The sequence below is a fragment of the Hoplias malabaricus genome, chromosome 9 (assembly GCF_029633855.1).
Source record: "Hoplias malabaricus isolate fHopMal1 chromosome 9, fHopMal1.hap1, whole genome shotgun sequence".
Classification (NCBI taxonomy): Eukaryota; Metazoa; Chordata; class Actinopteri; order Characiformes; family Erythrinidae; genus Hoplias; species Hoplias malabaricus.
The window spans coordinates 26,705,547-26,719,573 of NC_089808.1; the positions used below are offsets into that span (position 1 = coordinate 26,705,547).

At 40.3% G+C, this 14,027-nt stretch overlaps 2 protein-coding genes across 2 annotated transcripts in view; one reads left to right on the plus strand and one right to left on the minus strand.

The window, feature by feature from the left end:
- Positions 1-14,027, minus strand: part of pcxb (pyruvate carboxylase b) — a 231,877-nt gene that overhangs the window by 85,947 nt on the left and 131,903 nt on the right. The window lies entirely within an intron of this gene.
- The window catches only part of LOC136707275 (leucine-rich repeat and fibronectin type-III domain-containing protein 4), a 32,157-nt gene that overhangs the window by 14,635 nt on the left and 3,495 nt on the right, over positions 1-14,027 (plus strand). Inside the window, exon 2 of the mRNA XM_066681255.1 lies at positions 2,283-4,017. Coding sequence (XP_066537352.1) covers positions 2,309-4,017 — 1,709 coding nt within the window. The 5' untranslated portion in view covers positions 2,283-2,308. The remainder of the gene's footprint in view (positions 1-2,282; positions 4,018-14,027) is intronic.

Consider the following 14,027-nt stretch of genomic DNA (forward strand, 5'->3'; position numbering starts at 1 on the left):
ACTATGGGGTTGTCCTAATCCTAATTCTTCAAGACATTTTGGACAATTGCATGCTTCTAAATGTGTGGGAACATTTTGGAGAAGGCCCTGTTCTGTCCCAACAAACACATTTAGGACAACCTCCAAAATCTTGTAAAAAAAAAAGCCTTCCCAGAGCATTTTATTGCTGCACAAGGGGACCAACTCCATATTAATGCCTATGAATTTAGAATGAGATGTCGTAAAAGCTCCTGTTGATATATGTGCAGGTCACCCAATAACTTTGCCCGTATAGAATATATTGTACCAAAATAAGTCCAGGCTGTATCACTCGATTGGCTGAGAGGCATATTCTGAATGACTGCCCAGATCTATAAGTATCAATCCACGTTGAGTCACTGTAATCTTGTAACAGCCACTAATCGTTCTCCTTGGAATGTAATTAAAGGTTGTGACTAAAATGGATACATATTTCTAATTTAGTGCAGCATCATGTCTTGTGTCTGTATCATAAAAAAAGATGGAAATCCACAGTAATTTTTACAGTTTCTCACGAGGATCATTATTTTCTACGGATTTTAAAATTGGATCACATATTCAGCTGAATATATACCAAAGTACATTTTAATTGTGGGGAAAAAAAACGTTTCCAATGTTAGCAGAAGCTGCTAAGTCATTTAATATAAAATATGGACTATATTGAATTTCTGAAAGAACAACAAAATACTGTTGTCCTGCATGTAGCCACTGTATTAATTCATGCAGAACCAAACTAAACCCTGAGAGACTGGAATTGTATGCTGCAGTCATAAGCACAAAGTCAAAGGGCAAAACAGTCCTCCTTGTTGTGCATTATATTGTAAATGTGTCACAGGCATAGCAATAAAATACCTCCATCTGCAAGCTTCAGCCTCAAATCCCTGTGTGGCAGGCCAAAGACATAAGGTTCAATGTGAGACACACACAGTAAGTGGTGCAGCTGGTTAAGCGGGTTGGGTCCTGTCGTCAGGAACACGTTTTGAATCCTGATGAGACCAAAAGAGCACAAATGGACCTGCTGCTCTCTGGGTGAGGATGCCCTAGTTCCTCTCTCTTCCAGTGAATCCATGGTGGTCCATGCCAACTGTGGGCAATCACCAGTTTACATTCACTGAACTCAGCAACATCAAACAAGCTCAGATGCCCTAGGGTGATGTGTGAGCAGCAGTTCAAAAAGTTAACTTCAAGTGTATCTGAGGTTCTCATATTGGCTGATGTTGAAGTGTGGGTGACCAACATTTTGAAAGATAACATAGCAATTAAAAAAAAAAAAGTTGAAAAATGTGTGAGACTTCCCTCACCTGCCTGGACATATATTCAAGCTTTGATGGGAATGTTATTGAACAAATGTCTCCCTTGTGAAGCTGCCTAGAACCACTTCGAAGGAAATATTTATTTATTTATGGTTTTTTTTATTGCCTAATACAGATAATTATATTTCAATTTAAAGCAATATTAAAGTATTCATGAATCCCTATTTGGACAGGATTAGTTTACATGGGAAGCTGGGGTATTGTAATTTTTCCACAATGTTTATGATGGATTCGCATGTTATTAAAAAATAATAACAATTAATAATAATAATAATAATAATAATAATAATAATAATTACTTTACCCCCACGTCCACAGGTAAAACTACTCCTGTCCTAATAAGGCTTTAGACAACTTTTGTCTTAGTGCTGGTATAAAGCTATGAATCAGTACATAAACATAACCATTGACTTGAAACATTCACAGTGCTTTCAAGCATTTGCATCACTGTAACTGTATGGATTTGTGGTACAGTAACTATTTTGCTTATATTCTCTAGAGAGGTCATTGTGGCTGGTCCATCAGTGCTGATGACTCACTGCGGTAGTGGTGGAGTTGATTCTGGTTATCTGGGTTGCGATTTGACCACATTTTTCCACCAGTGTGGGATGCACTTTGGGGAAGGGGCTGATGTTCCATCTACAGCTATGAGTTCTATTGTGCTATAAAGGAATTTCACGCGCGATAAAGCACATAGAGGCCATGCTGAGAAGTTAGTGTGTAGTTTTTAGATTGTACAAGCACTTTCTCGGCAATGCAGCAGGCAACGGCCTCAGTGTGAACCAAATGATACATACTTGCATTCACTCACACAGACTACAAGGGTTAGGAAGAAAGCAATTATTTGCTCTAAAGCTTGTGTTAGATAAAAAAGAAAATGACAGACAAATCATGAAAGAAAATGATGAGGACATGGTGTCTTAATCGGTTTCTCTCTCCCTCTCTCTCTAGGTCTGTGGATAAACCCCCCTTCTACCATGAAAGACTCCCTAATCCCCCAGTCACACAAATCACACCCGCCCCTCATTTTACGCCATCATCTGACTAACACACACTCCAGGTCTCTTCCCCTCCATCCACCCCTCCTCAAACCTTCACACAAACTCCCGCTATCAGCTCCTTCTCTGTGTCCAAAATACACCTACGGTTACCTGGCCAATACCACATCACCCCCAAGTCCATCCCTACCTTCCCTGCACTGGCTGACGCTGGTCACCTGTGCCTGCATATTACCAACTCTGATAGGACGGATTCCTGGGGCACTGGCTGGGGAGACGTGGGGCGTGGTATCTGCATGCCCTTTCCACTGTGTGTGCCGGAATCTATCAGAATCTCTGAGCACGCTCTGTGCGGACAAGGGCCTCCTCTTTGTCCCACCAAACATTGACCGCCGAACAGTGGAACTCCGCCTCGCAGACAACTTTATCCGAGAGGTGGGTGGTGCAGACTTTGCCAACATGTCAGGACTGGTGGATTTGACACTATCTCGAAACACAATCAGCTACATCAAGCCGATGGCATTTGCAGACCTCGAGAGTCTGCGCTCACTGCACTTAGATGGGAATCGGCTGATGTCACTCGGACCTAGAGACTTGGTGGGCATGCTGAACCTGCAGCATCTCATCCTGAACAACAATCAGCTCATCAACATTTCTTCCGATGCCTTTGATGACTTCCTCCTCACGTTGGAAGACCTGGATCTTTCTTACAACAATCTGCGCAAAGCACCCTGGGACGCCATCCAGAACATGGCCAGCCTGCACACACTAAACCTCGATCACAACCTCATCGACCAGATTGATGAGGGATCTTTCAGTGAGCTCTACAAACTTGCTCGGTTAGACATGACCTCAAATCGGCTTCAGACTCTACCACCCGATTCCTTGTTTGCAAGGTCCCAGACAGGAGTCATTAGCCCCACACCATACAATGCAGTAGTCAGCTTGAACTTCGGGGGAAACCCATTACACTGTAATTGCGAGCTCCTTTGGTTGCGGAGGTTGATCAGAAGTGACGATATGGAGACTTGTGCCACCCCTGTTCACTTGGCAGGACGTTACTTCTGGTCAATACCGGAGGAGGAATTCACCTGTGAGCCTCCACTTATCACTCGCCATACACACAAACTCTGGGTGTTAGAGGGCCAAAGGGCCACTCTCAAATGCCGTGCTATCGGAGACCCTGAGCCGGTGGTGCACTGGGTTTCGCCTGATGACCGGATTATTGCCAATTCTAGCCGCACCACATCATTTCGTAATGGGACCCTCGAGCTCCTAGTGACTGTGGCTCGAGATGACGGAGCCTACACCTGCATTGCAATTAATGCCGCAGGTGAGGCAACTGCAATTATCGACCTTAAGGTTATTCCTCTTCCTCACAGAGGAAACGGAACAGTACCTTTAGCTCGTGACCCAGGGTCTTCAGACATAACCAGAGGAAAGACTTCCAACGGGCAGAGTCCCAGCCAGGATGCTAATGTGGAACCGAAGGATGTTCGAGAGGATGTAGAGACAGAGCCAGAGGATGGTGGGAGTGAGGGAGGAGAGGATGAGCTTGTCGAGGTGCAGGGAGTGACCTCCACCTCAGCACAAGTGCGGTGGGATATCGGTCGGCTGTCAGGAGTGTACATGGTTTGGATGTACCAGATACAGTACAACTGCACTGCGGATGAAACCCTGGTCTACAGGTAAGACAAAATCACATTGGGCTATTACTCCTGCCGCTAATGTCCGATAAACCTTATCAACATGACTGAAATAGCACTTGACCTGACTGGATTAGGTATACACTGTAAAAACACTATCCATATGTTATATGGTGAAAAACTGCACCCCCATGACAGTAAAAGACTGTAAAATCTGTAAACATTTTTATGTCTCTTTATTGGAAAAAATATATAATTCCAGTATTCAATTCACTTGCACTTTATGACAGAAGTATTCTATGATATTTATGTAACAGACAACACTGTTATTTTTGTGAAAAATACATTTGGTCACTGCTAAATACACAAACCATCATTGCAAAACAGCAATGCAAGTGGCCAAGGACTGGGAGGTGCTGGGACTCATGGGGTAGCTCCCAGCATGCCCAATGTCTCAAGATTTTCAGTTATTTTCTGGGTTTATTCTGGGTTTGGGATACATTGGAGGATTAGTTTGTGTATTTGTGTTTGTGTGTGTTTGTGTGCATGCTTGGTATTGATGTGTGACGAGATCAAGAACATTCAGCATTAGCCTGTGTTAGAGTGCTGGAATATGGCACCCCCTGAATCTCATCACACACAAAGCCCAAATACTGCCCGTCACCTTGCTTCTTTCTGTACGACGCCATTTTAAGGGCTGTATAAATGTCACTTATTTGTAGTATGGCTATGTCTCACTATCCATTCTTGCATTTGTCACACAGTTTACAAGTTATTCGTAAAGCAAATCCATATATTTATTTCTTGTTATGGGCATTTTACAGTGTATACCTTTTTTTTTCACAGTATCATATTGTAAACAACATGGTAATTGAATATAACATTTATGGTTGCCAAAAGAGCATACTGCTATATATTATACATTGCAAGCCTATATTACTGTGAAATTCTGGAATCCACAGCTGCCAGTATTTTACAGCGAATTTTACACATTTTATACAGTGTAGATAACTGACTTGGATGTAATTCAAAGAGATATATATATATAGTGGTTGTGAACTACAACACTAACGCTAACACACAAGACCCTTGTAGTCTGAATGGTGTGCATGCAATTAAAAAAAAAAAAAAAGTACTTTGTGATATTTCAGACAATTTTGAGACAGTAGTGTGTTCAGCCAGTACCTAATGGCTCTTAATGCCTCAGTTACATTGTAAGAAACTGTACTGTATCATAACCAGAAGGGCAAAGAAAGGGACTGTCTTGAAATATAAAATGTTGAAAAAGATGTATCTTTATGACCCGTTTTACTATTGTACCTTGGAAAAGCCGTAGTCTGAAGCGTAAAACACTTGTTGAACCCTTTTTATTACCTGAAAAAAGAAAAGCATAACAAGGCACCGCAGCTGCTGTAGTCGCAGGAGTCGGCCGGTGTGGTTTGCTATATCAGTGAATACCGACGCAGTCACATCTATGCCCTCTGACACCTTGTAATGTTAGACTAATGTTTCAGCAGTGCTTTGGGCTTATTCTTGTCAAGTCACCTCAAGGATGCCCTGAGCCGGATGTTAAATTTGAGAGTGAAGCACTTCACTACATTCCTAAATGATCTGTCTCGTTATAGGCTCCAGCAATAGCTATAGCCTCGCTGCTGTCAGACACGTTCGGAACATGTTCAATATATTCCCGCACCCCTAGGAGACATTATCAATGGGAGCTGACACATGCACTCACCCTGGCCGCCTCTCACTGGGAGGGGCAGCAGGAATTATGAGAGCTTGCCATTACAGAGACTGTAAGTGACAGGAGCGCCCGCAATAGAGCAAGGGAAAGAGGGATAAAGACACAACCAGACACAGAAACAGAGAGATATGAAAGGGTTTGACAGAATGCTCCAGGGGCAGAATAATGAAGTCTTTAAATGAGCTTAAAGTGCACAACCAATAAGTGTGTCACAACCTATCCTGCTGACAGGCGAGGGAGAGAGTGAGAGAACGCGACAGAAGGAAAGAGAGAAAAGGAAGAGAGAGGGGAAGAACAGAGAGGGAAAGAGACACAGCGAGAGAAGTCTTATGTTTGATGGCAGGAACTTATCAGGAACAAGTTGCCCCAGTGTTCATGCAAGAAACATGAGTCTAGTCTCACAAAGTGTTTAGAAGACCACGCGAGGAAAGAAAATCTGGACAAATATTACCCTTGAAACAGAAAGTAAAGCTGATCCTGTGCTAATCCTGACTGCAGTCTTCTGTAAACACTCTTTTTTATCTGAAGCATTGTTCGAGATGAATAAAAAGTCAATGGATATGCTGAAGAAAATAATGCACTGCAATTTCTTGATTCAAAGGTGTACACCATTATTATAATGAAATGCATTACACCAGCACAGATTTTGACAGCTGTGTTAAAGCAATATATTTTATTACGGGGAAACGATGTGCACACTGAGCCAAGTCAGGGCTAGAGAGACAAATAGGGGAACAGAGGAAGTGGGAGAAATAAGTTTAGAAGGAGTAAAAAAAGACAAAGAAGGAGGGCTAAAGAGAGGGTGAGAGAGAGAGAGAGAGAGAGAGAGAGAGAGAGAGAGAGAGAGAGGGAGAGAACGTAAATGAGCATGTTTGGAGAGAGATAGAGGGATGGAGAAAGACAGACACAGACGGGAGACCTGCAAACGTTTGGGCATGTGCCAAATTGTTGTTCAAAGTGAAAGTCCCCAAATAAAGTAGAAATTGAGCACAAAATGTGCTGAAATTTGACACATTTATGTTTACTTAACTGCACTGAACATCAACAATAACTGCACTTGTGCCCAATCTTTGCACAAAACTCTTCATCCATCCAGCCATCCATCCATTTATAAACACCTAGCAGACAGACAGATAGACAAAGACTTAAGAAGAGTAGGATGAGAGAAGGTACAGAGTGACGTTGAAGTGTTAGTGAATGTGTGAGTGAGAAAATGAGAGGATAAAAACAAAGAATACTTCCTACTTCACCCTACCTCACCCACTTCATTCCTCTATTCCATTTCTCTCTTCCTCTCTAGGGTGCTAATAATTGCCTGTTTCTGTGTCACCAGCTCTGTGACACTCCCTTGTCAGTTTTATTGCAGTGTGTGTGTGTGTGTGTGTGTGTGTGTGTGTGTGAAACAGAGAGACAGAAAAAGAGAAAGAGAGAGAGAGAGAGAGAGAGAGAGAGAGAGAGAGAGAGTGTGTGTGTGTGCGTGTGAGTGTGAGTGCGTTTACTTGTGTATGTGCCTTGTGTGGCTGCACTCTAAATCTAAATTTGCGCAGGTACATCACAGCACACGCACACACACACACACACACACACACACACACACACACACACACACACACACACACACACATACACACACACGCACACACACACACACACACACACACACACACACACACGCACACACACACAGACAACAAAGAGAAGCACTAGAAGAAAAGGTCAGGCTCTTATTCCAAAGTACACAGCCATGAATGCTGCATCTGATTAGAGCCCCAGTGCACTATTACTGAAAAAGAAATAGGAACCAATGTATTTACCCATGGTATAGATTCACATTTCCATTCTTTTAAACCACCTTAGACCTTAACCACACAGTAGAGACAATCATTTAAATGTAATTTCCCCATATTCCCTAACTAGAATGCTAACTAGAGTGTTAGTAGTGGCAACTAGAGTGTTAGTAGTGGCAATATTTCATAAAATATAATGGCATATGCTTTGAGAAGAACACTGTAAACCTGTTTACAGCATAAGATACAGGGCACATATGGCCAAAATGATGGATTTGATTGCAAGTTCCTGAAACAACCAATTAACAACTAGATCTGAAAGAATTACAATTGAATATAATCACAAAAACAAGAGCTTCATAAATACTAATGACTAAAAGTCTGTGGACACCTGCTTGTTCCCTTTCTGTTGCAGTAATATCTTCTACTGTTCTGTGAAGGATTAAACTTAAACGGTGGAATGTTTTAGTAACGGTTTGATGCCGTTCAGCAATGACAGGTTTAGTCAGGTGCTGATGTTGAATGATTAGTTTTGGATCACAAACACCACTTCGTCCCATCACAAAGGTCATCTATCTCTTTAGAGAGCCACAGTTATACAGCACATAGTTGAAGCACATAGTTTTACACCCCTCTTAACCGTCTCTTGGTATTGGGGATGGTGCCCATATGCTCATGTGCACTGCTCCAGAACTTCTCATTGCATCTCATGGTTATCTGTGTGTACAACTGAGCAAATGGTGCACCAGTGCATTTTGAGAGGCTGGGTTATTAGAATGGAAATTGAGTAAACAGGTTCAACAGGTAGCGTCGCTGTCACACAGCTCCAGGGTTCTTGGATTGTGGGTTTAATCCCTACCTCAGGTCACTGTCTATGTGTTTAGTTTTTTTGGTGTGTTCTCCCTGTGTCTGTGTGGGATTCCTTAAGGTGCTTCAGTTTCCTCTCACAATCCAAAAAAAAACCACACCAAAGTATGTGTGGGTCGTAATGTGTGATGCCCTGTGCCCTGTCCAGGGAGGCACCGTTCACAGAAAATGAATGAATGAAAGAATTAATGTAAACAAAACAGATATTACCAACTACACAGAAAAACACTAAAGCATTTTAACAGTGAAACACAAGCAGTATAGAGCATTACTGTCAGGTTTTTCAACATTCAAATCAGTTTTAAAGGCGGATATCCTACAGCATGTTTTGGCACATACATATAGCCTGTTTATTTTACTCTGTAACCCACATATGGTGTTATTTGTTTAGTTTGTGTAAAACAGAAGTCATAGTTCATAATCCATGCCCATTTTCCAGATTCTTAGCATTTCTAAGAATTCAACAAGCTGTTCTTACTATGTCTGACTGATATGAACTGACATACGGAAATTACTTATGTTCTGATTGGCTACGATATACAAACCACTCTGTACAGTGCATCACTCAAAAAGCAGTTCTACTAGCTTTAATGTAAATGTGTAGGGTTTAAGTACAGCAGGCTCAATATGATGATGTATGGAGATGACTTTATTTTTTTAACATCACAAAAATAAGGATGAAAACAAAACAAAAAAAGCAGCTGAGTGATTTATACTCATCAAACTCTGAAAATCAAGGGTAATTAGATTTCCCATCACATGCTACCCTTGGAAATTTTCAAAAGGTCCCTTTGTCAGTGACCTAACGTGCCATTTTTCATGAAGTAAACAGGCCAAATCACCCGTAAGTCTGTGGACAAGGCCTTAGCCTGCTGCCAGAATTCTTCAAGTTATGCACTGTAATGATTCCTGCCAAAGCATGTGCCTTCCAATAACTGTCTGTCATTGTTGTTAACATTGATTTACCACCTACAGGCAGACTCTCATCCTCTCACCTGCCAAGTGTACCTACCTCCAACATCTGTAGTTTTACCCTTTTCGATGTGGTTTGTAGCTGAGTGTACATGTGTTCACAGCTTTTTAGAGGAGGCATGGAAATTGAAATTCAACCCCTAGAACCGCCAAACTAATTTTAATTCAGCATCCTAATGCAGACTTGTAACAGATTAATAACAGCCATCCACAACAGCTGGAGAGGAAAATATACAATTATAAAGTTTGATTCACACCTGGTACATCTGGAAGACAGACTTTTCAGGCGATAGTCATGTCTACAGCATAATAAACTGAAACAAATCTTTCTGAGTAGCCTGGGCTGACAGGTGTCAGGGTCGAAAGACAACTGACTGAGATCCTGCAGGGCCATGCTGTGCTTGCCTGCTAAAAATGTAACCCGTTTACTTTTAAGTGCATTTTAGCTACTCAGCTGCAATTCAATTAATCCCTTAGGTTTTTAATCTTTCTCCCTTTTCACTGTTCCTTTGTTATGTGCCCCTGAAAGAGAAAGAAAACAAATATGCACTTGTTTGTTCTCCTTCTGATGCCTACCTGTCTGTCAGAGCTTTCGAACAAGGCCATGCCACTTCATAGTAATTGTATACTTTCAGAATGTATTTCAAAGGCTTGTGGATACAAGTCAGCAATTTTTTATCAGTATAAACGCTTATTTTCCACATGGCTCTTAACTTATGTAAGACAATTTATGAGGCAGTCATATTCCCCTTCTGTCTTTCTGTGGCCTTGCTTGCTTCTATGGTTGTCTTACAGCTGGTCAAAATACTCTATGCAAAATAATACACAATACACAAAACACAGATAAATAACTCTTACACTGAAACGACATAAAAGGAAACATAGAAAGATCCACAGCGTTTTATAGTCAACTGATGCCATGCTCTACCGAATATTGTGATTTGTTTCATCAAGGAAGTTCATTCTTGAACATACCTAATAGAAAATTAATCAAAAATTACATTTAAACCAATGAAAACTGTAGTGGTTAACTCAAAGTCTTGTGGAAAGTAATGTATTGTGAATGTATTAAATGGAATATTTTCAATTATGAAGAAACGAGGCTCTACGCTCTGCATCTTTTAAGGTAGAATGATTTGTCTGACAGAAATAACAGCCGCTGCTCGTACGTGGCTGAAGTTGAACTTGTCTGTAAGCTTTTATTCACTGTTTGAATTACCACGAACACTCAAGTTGTTTAGTTTTGTAGCACTATCAGTAATGCAGTTACCTGTCTCTTGAGTTTGCAGATATCTCCACCTTAACATAGATATGAAACAGCAAAAAAAATGTATCAGGCAACTATGGAGCAGTAATCCTCATTCGGTTTGGGCTTTTTAATGTTTGAAGTCCTCTCTGTTGTCTAAAACAACTCCAGAGGCCTCTGCCACGAGCAAAGAGAGAGAGACAGAGGCAGTATGATTTTTCATTCAGTGGGGCTTCATAAGCACATTAAACCGGATTCGAGCACATAAACAAACTGCAGAGCTAACACATTGTGAGGAAAGGTCTTTTGAGTTTTATTTTTTTTTTTAAGTGTTTTTTGATTACAATAGTGAACTACATTTAATGTATATGTCTAATTTAACATATATGATGTTATATATATATGTGTGTTCCCGATCTTGCTCCCAGTGATTCCGGGTGGGCTCCACACCCACCGCGACCCTGAACAGGATAAGCAATTACAGACAATGAATGAATGATTGAATAATATACATGATATTTTATAAAACTGTTTATGGCTCATCCATTTTCAATGGGACCTAAAGATCATTACTTAACACCCTTTGTTACACATCAAATACATTCAATTTGTTCTAACAATGAGGTGTTGCATATATTTGCAAATAAATATCACTTGGTATTTACTATTTTAATATAAACATATGTATTTTTAGTTTCTGGATGTCTGTGATGTTAACATTCTTATTTGTTTCAGTGGAGTTTGGTAAAGCATGCCAAGCCTAGCATTAGCAGCCAACATTCTAAACCTCATCCAATCTAGCAACTACAGTAAGTGTTCTGTAGTTTGTCCAACTTACCAACAGCATTCATTATTCTGTAAAGCTTGTCTAACCAACCAACATCACCCAGAATTCTTACCTAAAAAGTTTACTTAACTGAACGATTTCTGTAAAATCTGTCTGATCTACCAACAATAAGTGTTTGGTAAAGTTTGTTCAATCTAGCAGCTGTAGCAAACTTAACACATAGCTGATTAGCAACATCAAAATTCTATATTTTTGTTTTTTAAATATGTACAGCAAATATTTTTCAGTTGCAAATGTTGTTCTCACTTGTCCAGCCAAATGATAAACAGGTACAAAAGATTACAGTCACAATAGAAATGTGAAAATATTAGGGTCATAAAATATCTCTATAAATATGCCCAGGTTTCCACCCTTCAACATAAATGTCACAGCAAGGAGGACATATCTGTCCTATATCTCTCTAATGTAATACCTATTTGTTTAAAGTATGTGCGTATTACTTGAATATGCAAGGGCACACTTCCAGCAGCGCATTAATAAATACACATGCCAATATCCATCTGTCAATACGGCCACTATATTGACCTCTCTGTGCATGGCCCCATAGATTTATTCATCTACTCAAAGAGTGCATGTTTATTTAATGGTATCTCTCTTTTTTGTTCCATAATCTGAAACACCACAACAAGGGCAGATTGACTCAGAGAATCCATAAATATAGAAAACGTCGGAGCACAGGCTGGGTCACCTTGGCCACTAACTCATAATTTACAGCCGAGCCATGCTTAATAGAACCCAACCTCAATGGCAGAGTTACTCAGGCAGAGAGAGAGGGAGCGGGAGTTAGAGAGAGAGAACAGAGGGGAATGGAATAGGACGAGGACTGGGAAGAGAGAATAGGACTGAAATGGAAAGGGAGGCAGATATGAAAGAGATGGGCAGACAATGAAGCATGAGTGTACAATTAGATAGAGAGATGGAAAAAAAGATGGAAAATTAGAGAGTGAAAGGGATACGTGAACGGAATGGTGGAGAAATTAGAGCAGGGGAGAATGAAGAGAGTGAACAAGACAGAAAGGTCATGCAGGCTTAAAGGGAGAGTGCATGCCGAGCACAGGAGCATGGGTGAAATTAGAAGAGAAAGAGTAATTGAGTGATCAAGGCACAGGGAGGAAAGGCATGGAACGGAGAGAGAGAGAGAGAGAGAGAGAGAGAGAGAGAGAGAGAGAGAGAGAGAGAGAGAGAGAGAGAATGTGTAGGAGGTATGGGAGGGGGGGCTGTTAATACCGCAACTAAAAAGGGATTCTAAATGGCTCAAGGTCTTGCTGAGAGCCTGCAATTACGTGTCAGTGGCAGAAGTACTGAATGGTAGGGTTGTGTTTTTTGCCAGCATCATTTGCCCATACGTGCCTATTATGTTCGTTATGCATTTGTGTGACAATAGCACACTGCTCTGTGTGGAAGAAAGTGGAGCATTAAGGAGAAAAAAAAAACAGAGTACTGACACACACACACACACACACACACACACACTTGCCAACGCACAGTCAACCAGGGATGCAATGATTATTATTTTAGTCAGCTAAAGGGACACTAGGTACGATTTTTTTTTTTTTTTCGTCTAGCCCTCCCCCCACAGTTGTCTCACTGTCCTAAAATGGGGTGGAGATGTTCCTACCGCAGTTACATAGTGCATTTTCTGTAGAGCTCAGCCAAAAATAGCAAAGACAGACCCTCTTTCTCAGTGATGCATCACAACGCTTATGAAGCTGTTATTTTAATGTAAAAAGTCTACCTAGTGTTTGTTTAAATAGGACCATGTATGATTGTGTGGAAACCTTGCTCTTTCTGGTTTGTTCATATTCAGAAGCTCTGCGTCTTTTAAGGTGTAATGGTGTGTTTCAGGAAAGAAAAAGACTGCTGTTTGTACGTGGCTGAAGTTTAACTCTAGTTGTTTAGTTTTGTAACACTTTCAGTAATTAACTGAACTTAGTAGTCTCTGGAATTTGGAGACATTCCACCTTAAGTAATTCAAAACAGAAAAAATAAGGCCACCTATGGAGCAGGAATAGACCAATATCCCCTTTTTGGTTTTCAACATTTGGAGTTCTCGCTGTTCTCTAAAAGCATCCAGCTGTGAGCAGAGAGTGAGAGAGAGAGAAAGCCTTTTTTGTTTTATCATATTTATTTATTTATGTTTTACCCATTTTCTGACACTGGGGCTTTGTAAACACATTAGATCGGTTTTAAGCAAATGATAACATCCTTTTTTGTTTAAAATAGTGAATCTTGCTTTAATGTATAGAATATTTTTCATTTACTCAACTGGTTTAAAATGATGTGATCATTTCAGTGAGACATACTTTAAATAATGATACACTGAACTTATAATAATAAATAATAATTTAAATAATTTAAATAAATAATAATAATACTTCTATTATATTAATATTTCTTGCTAAGTAAATATATTTTCTACTGCTGTGATATTAAGTAATTATTATGTAATGCACTGCTTACTTAAAGGCAACATTCCCAATTATATAAAAAAAATGATTCCTCACCATTTACTATGTGTACGGACTGGAAACCTGTCTAACATTTCTGAACAACGTGTGTCAGTAAACAAGTACAAAAAAACCTTCCTCT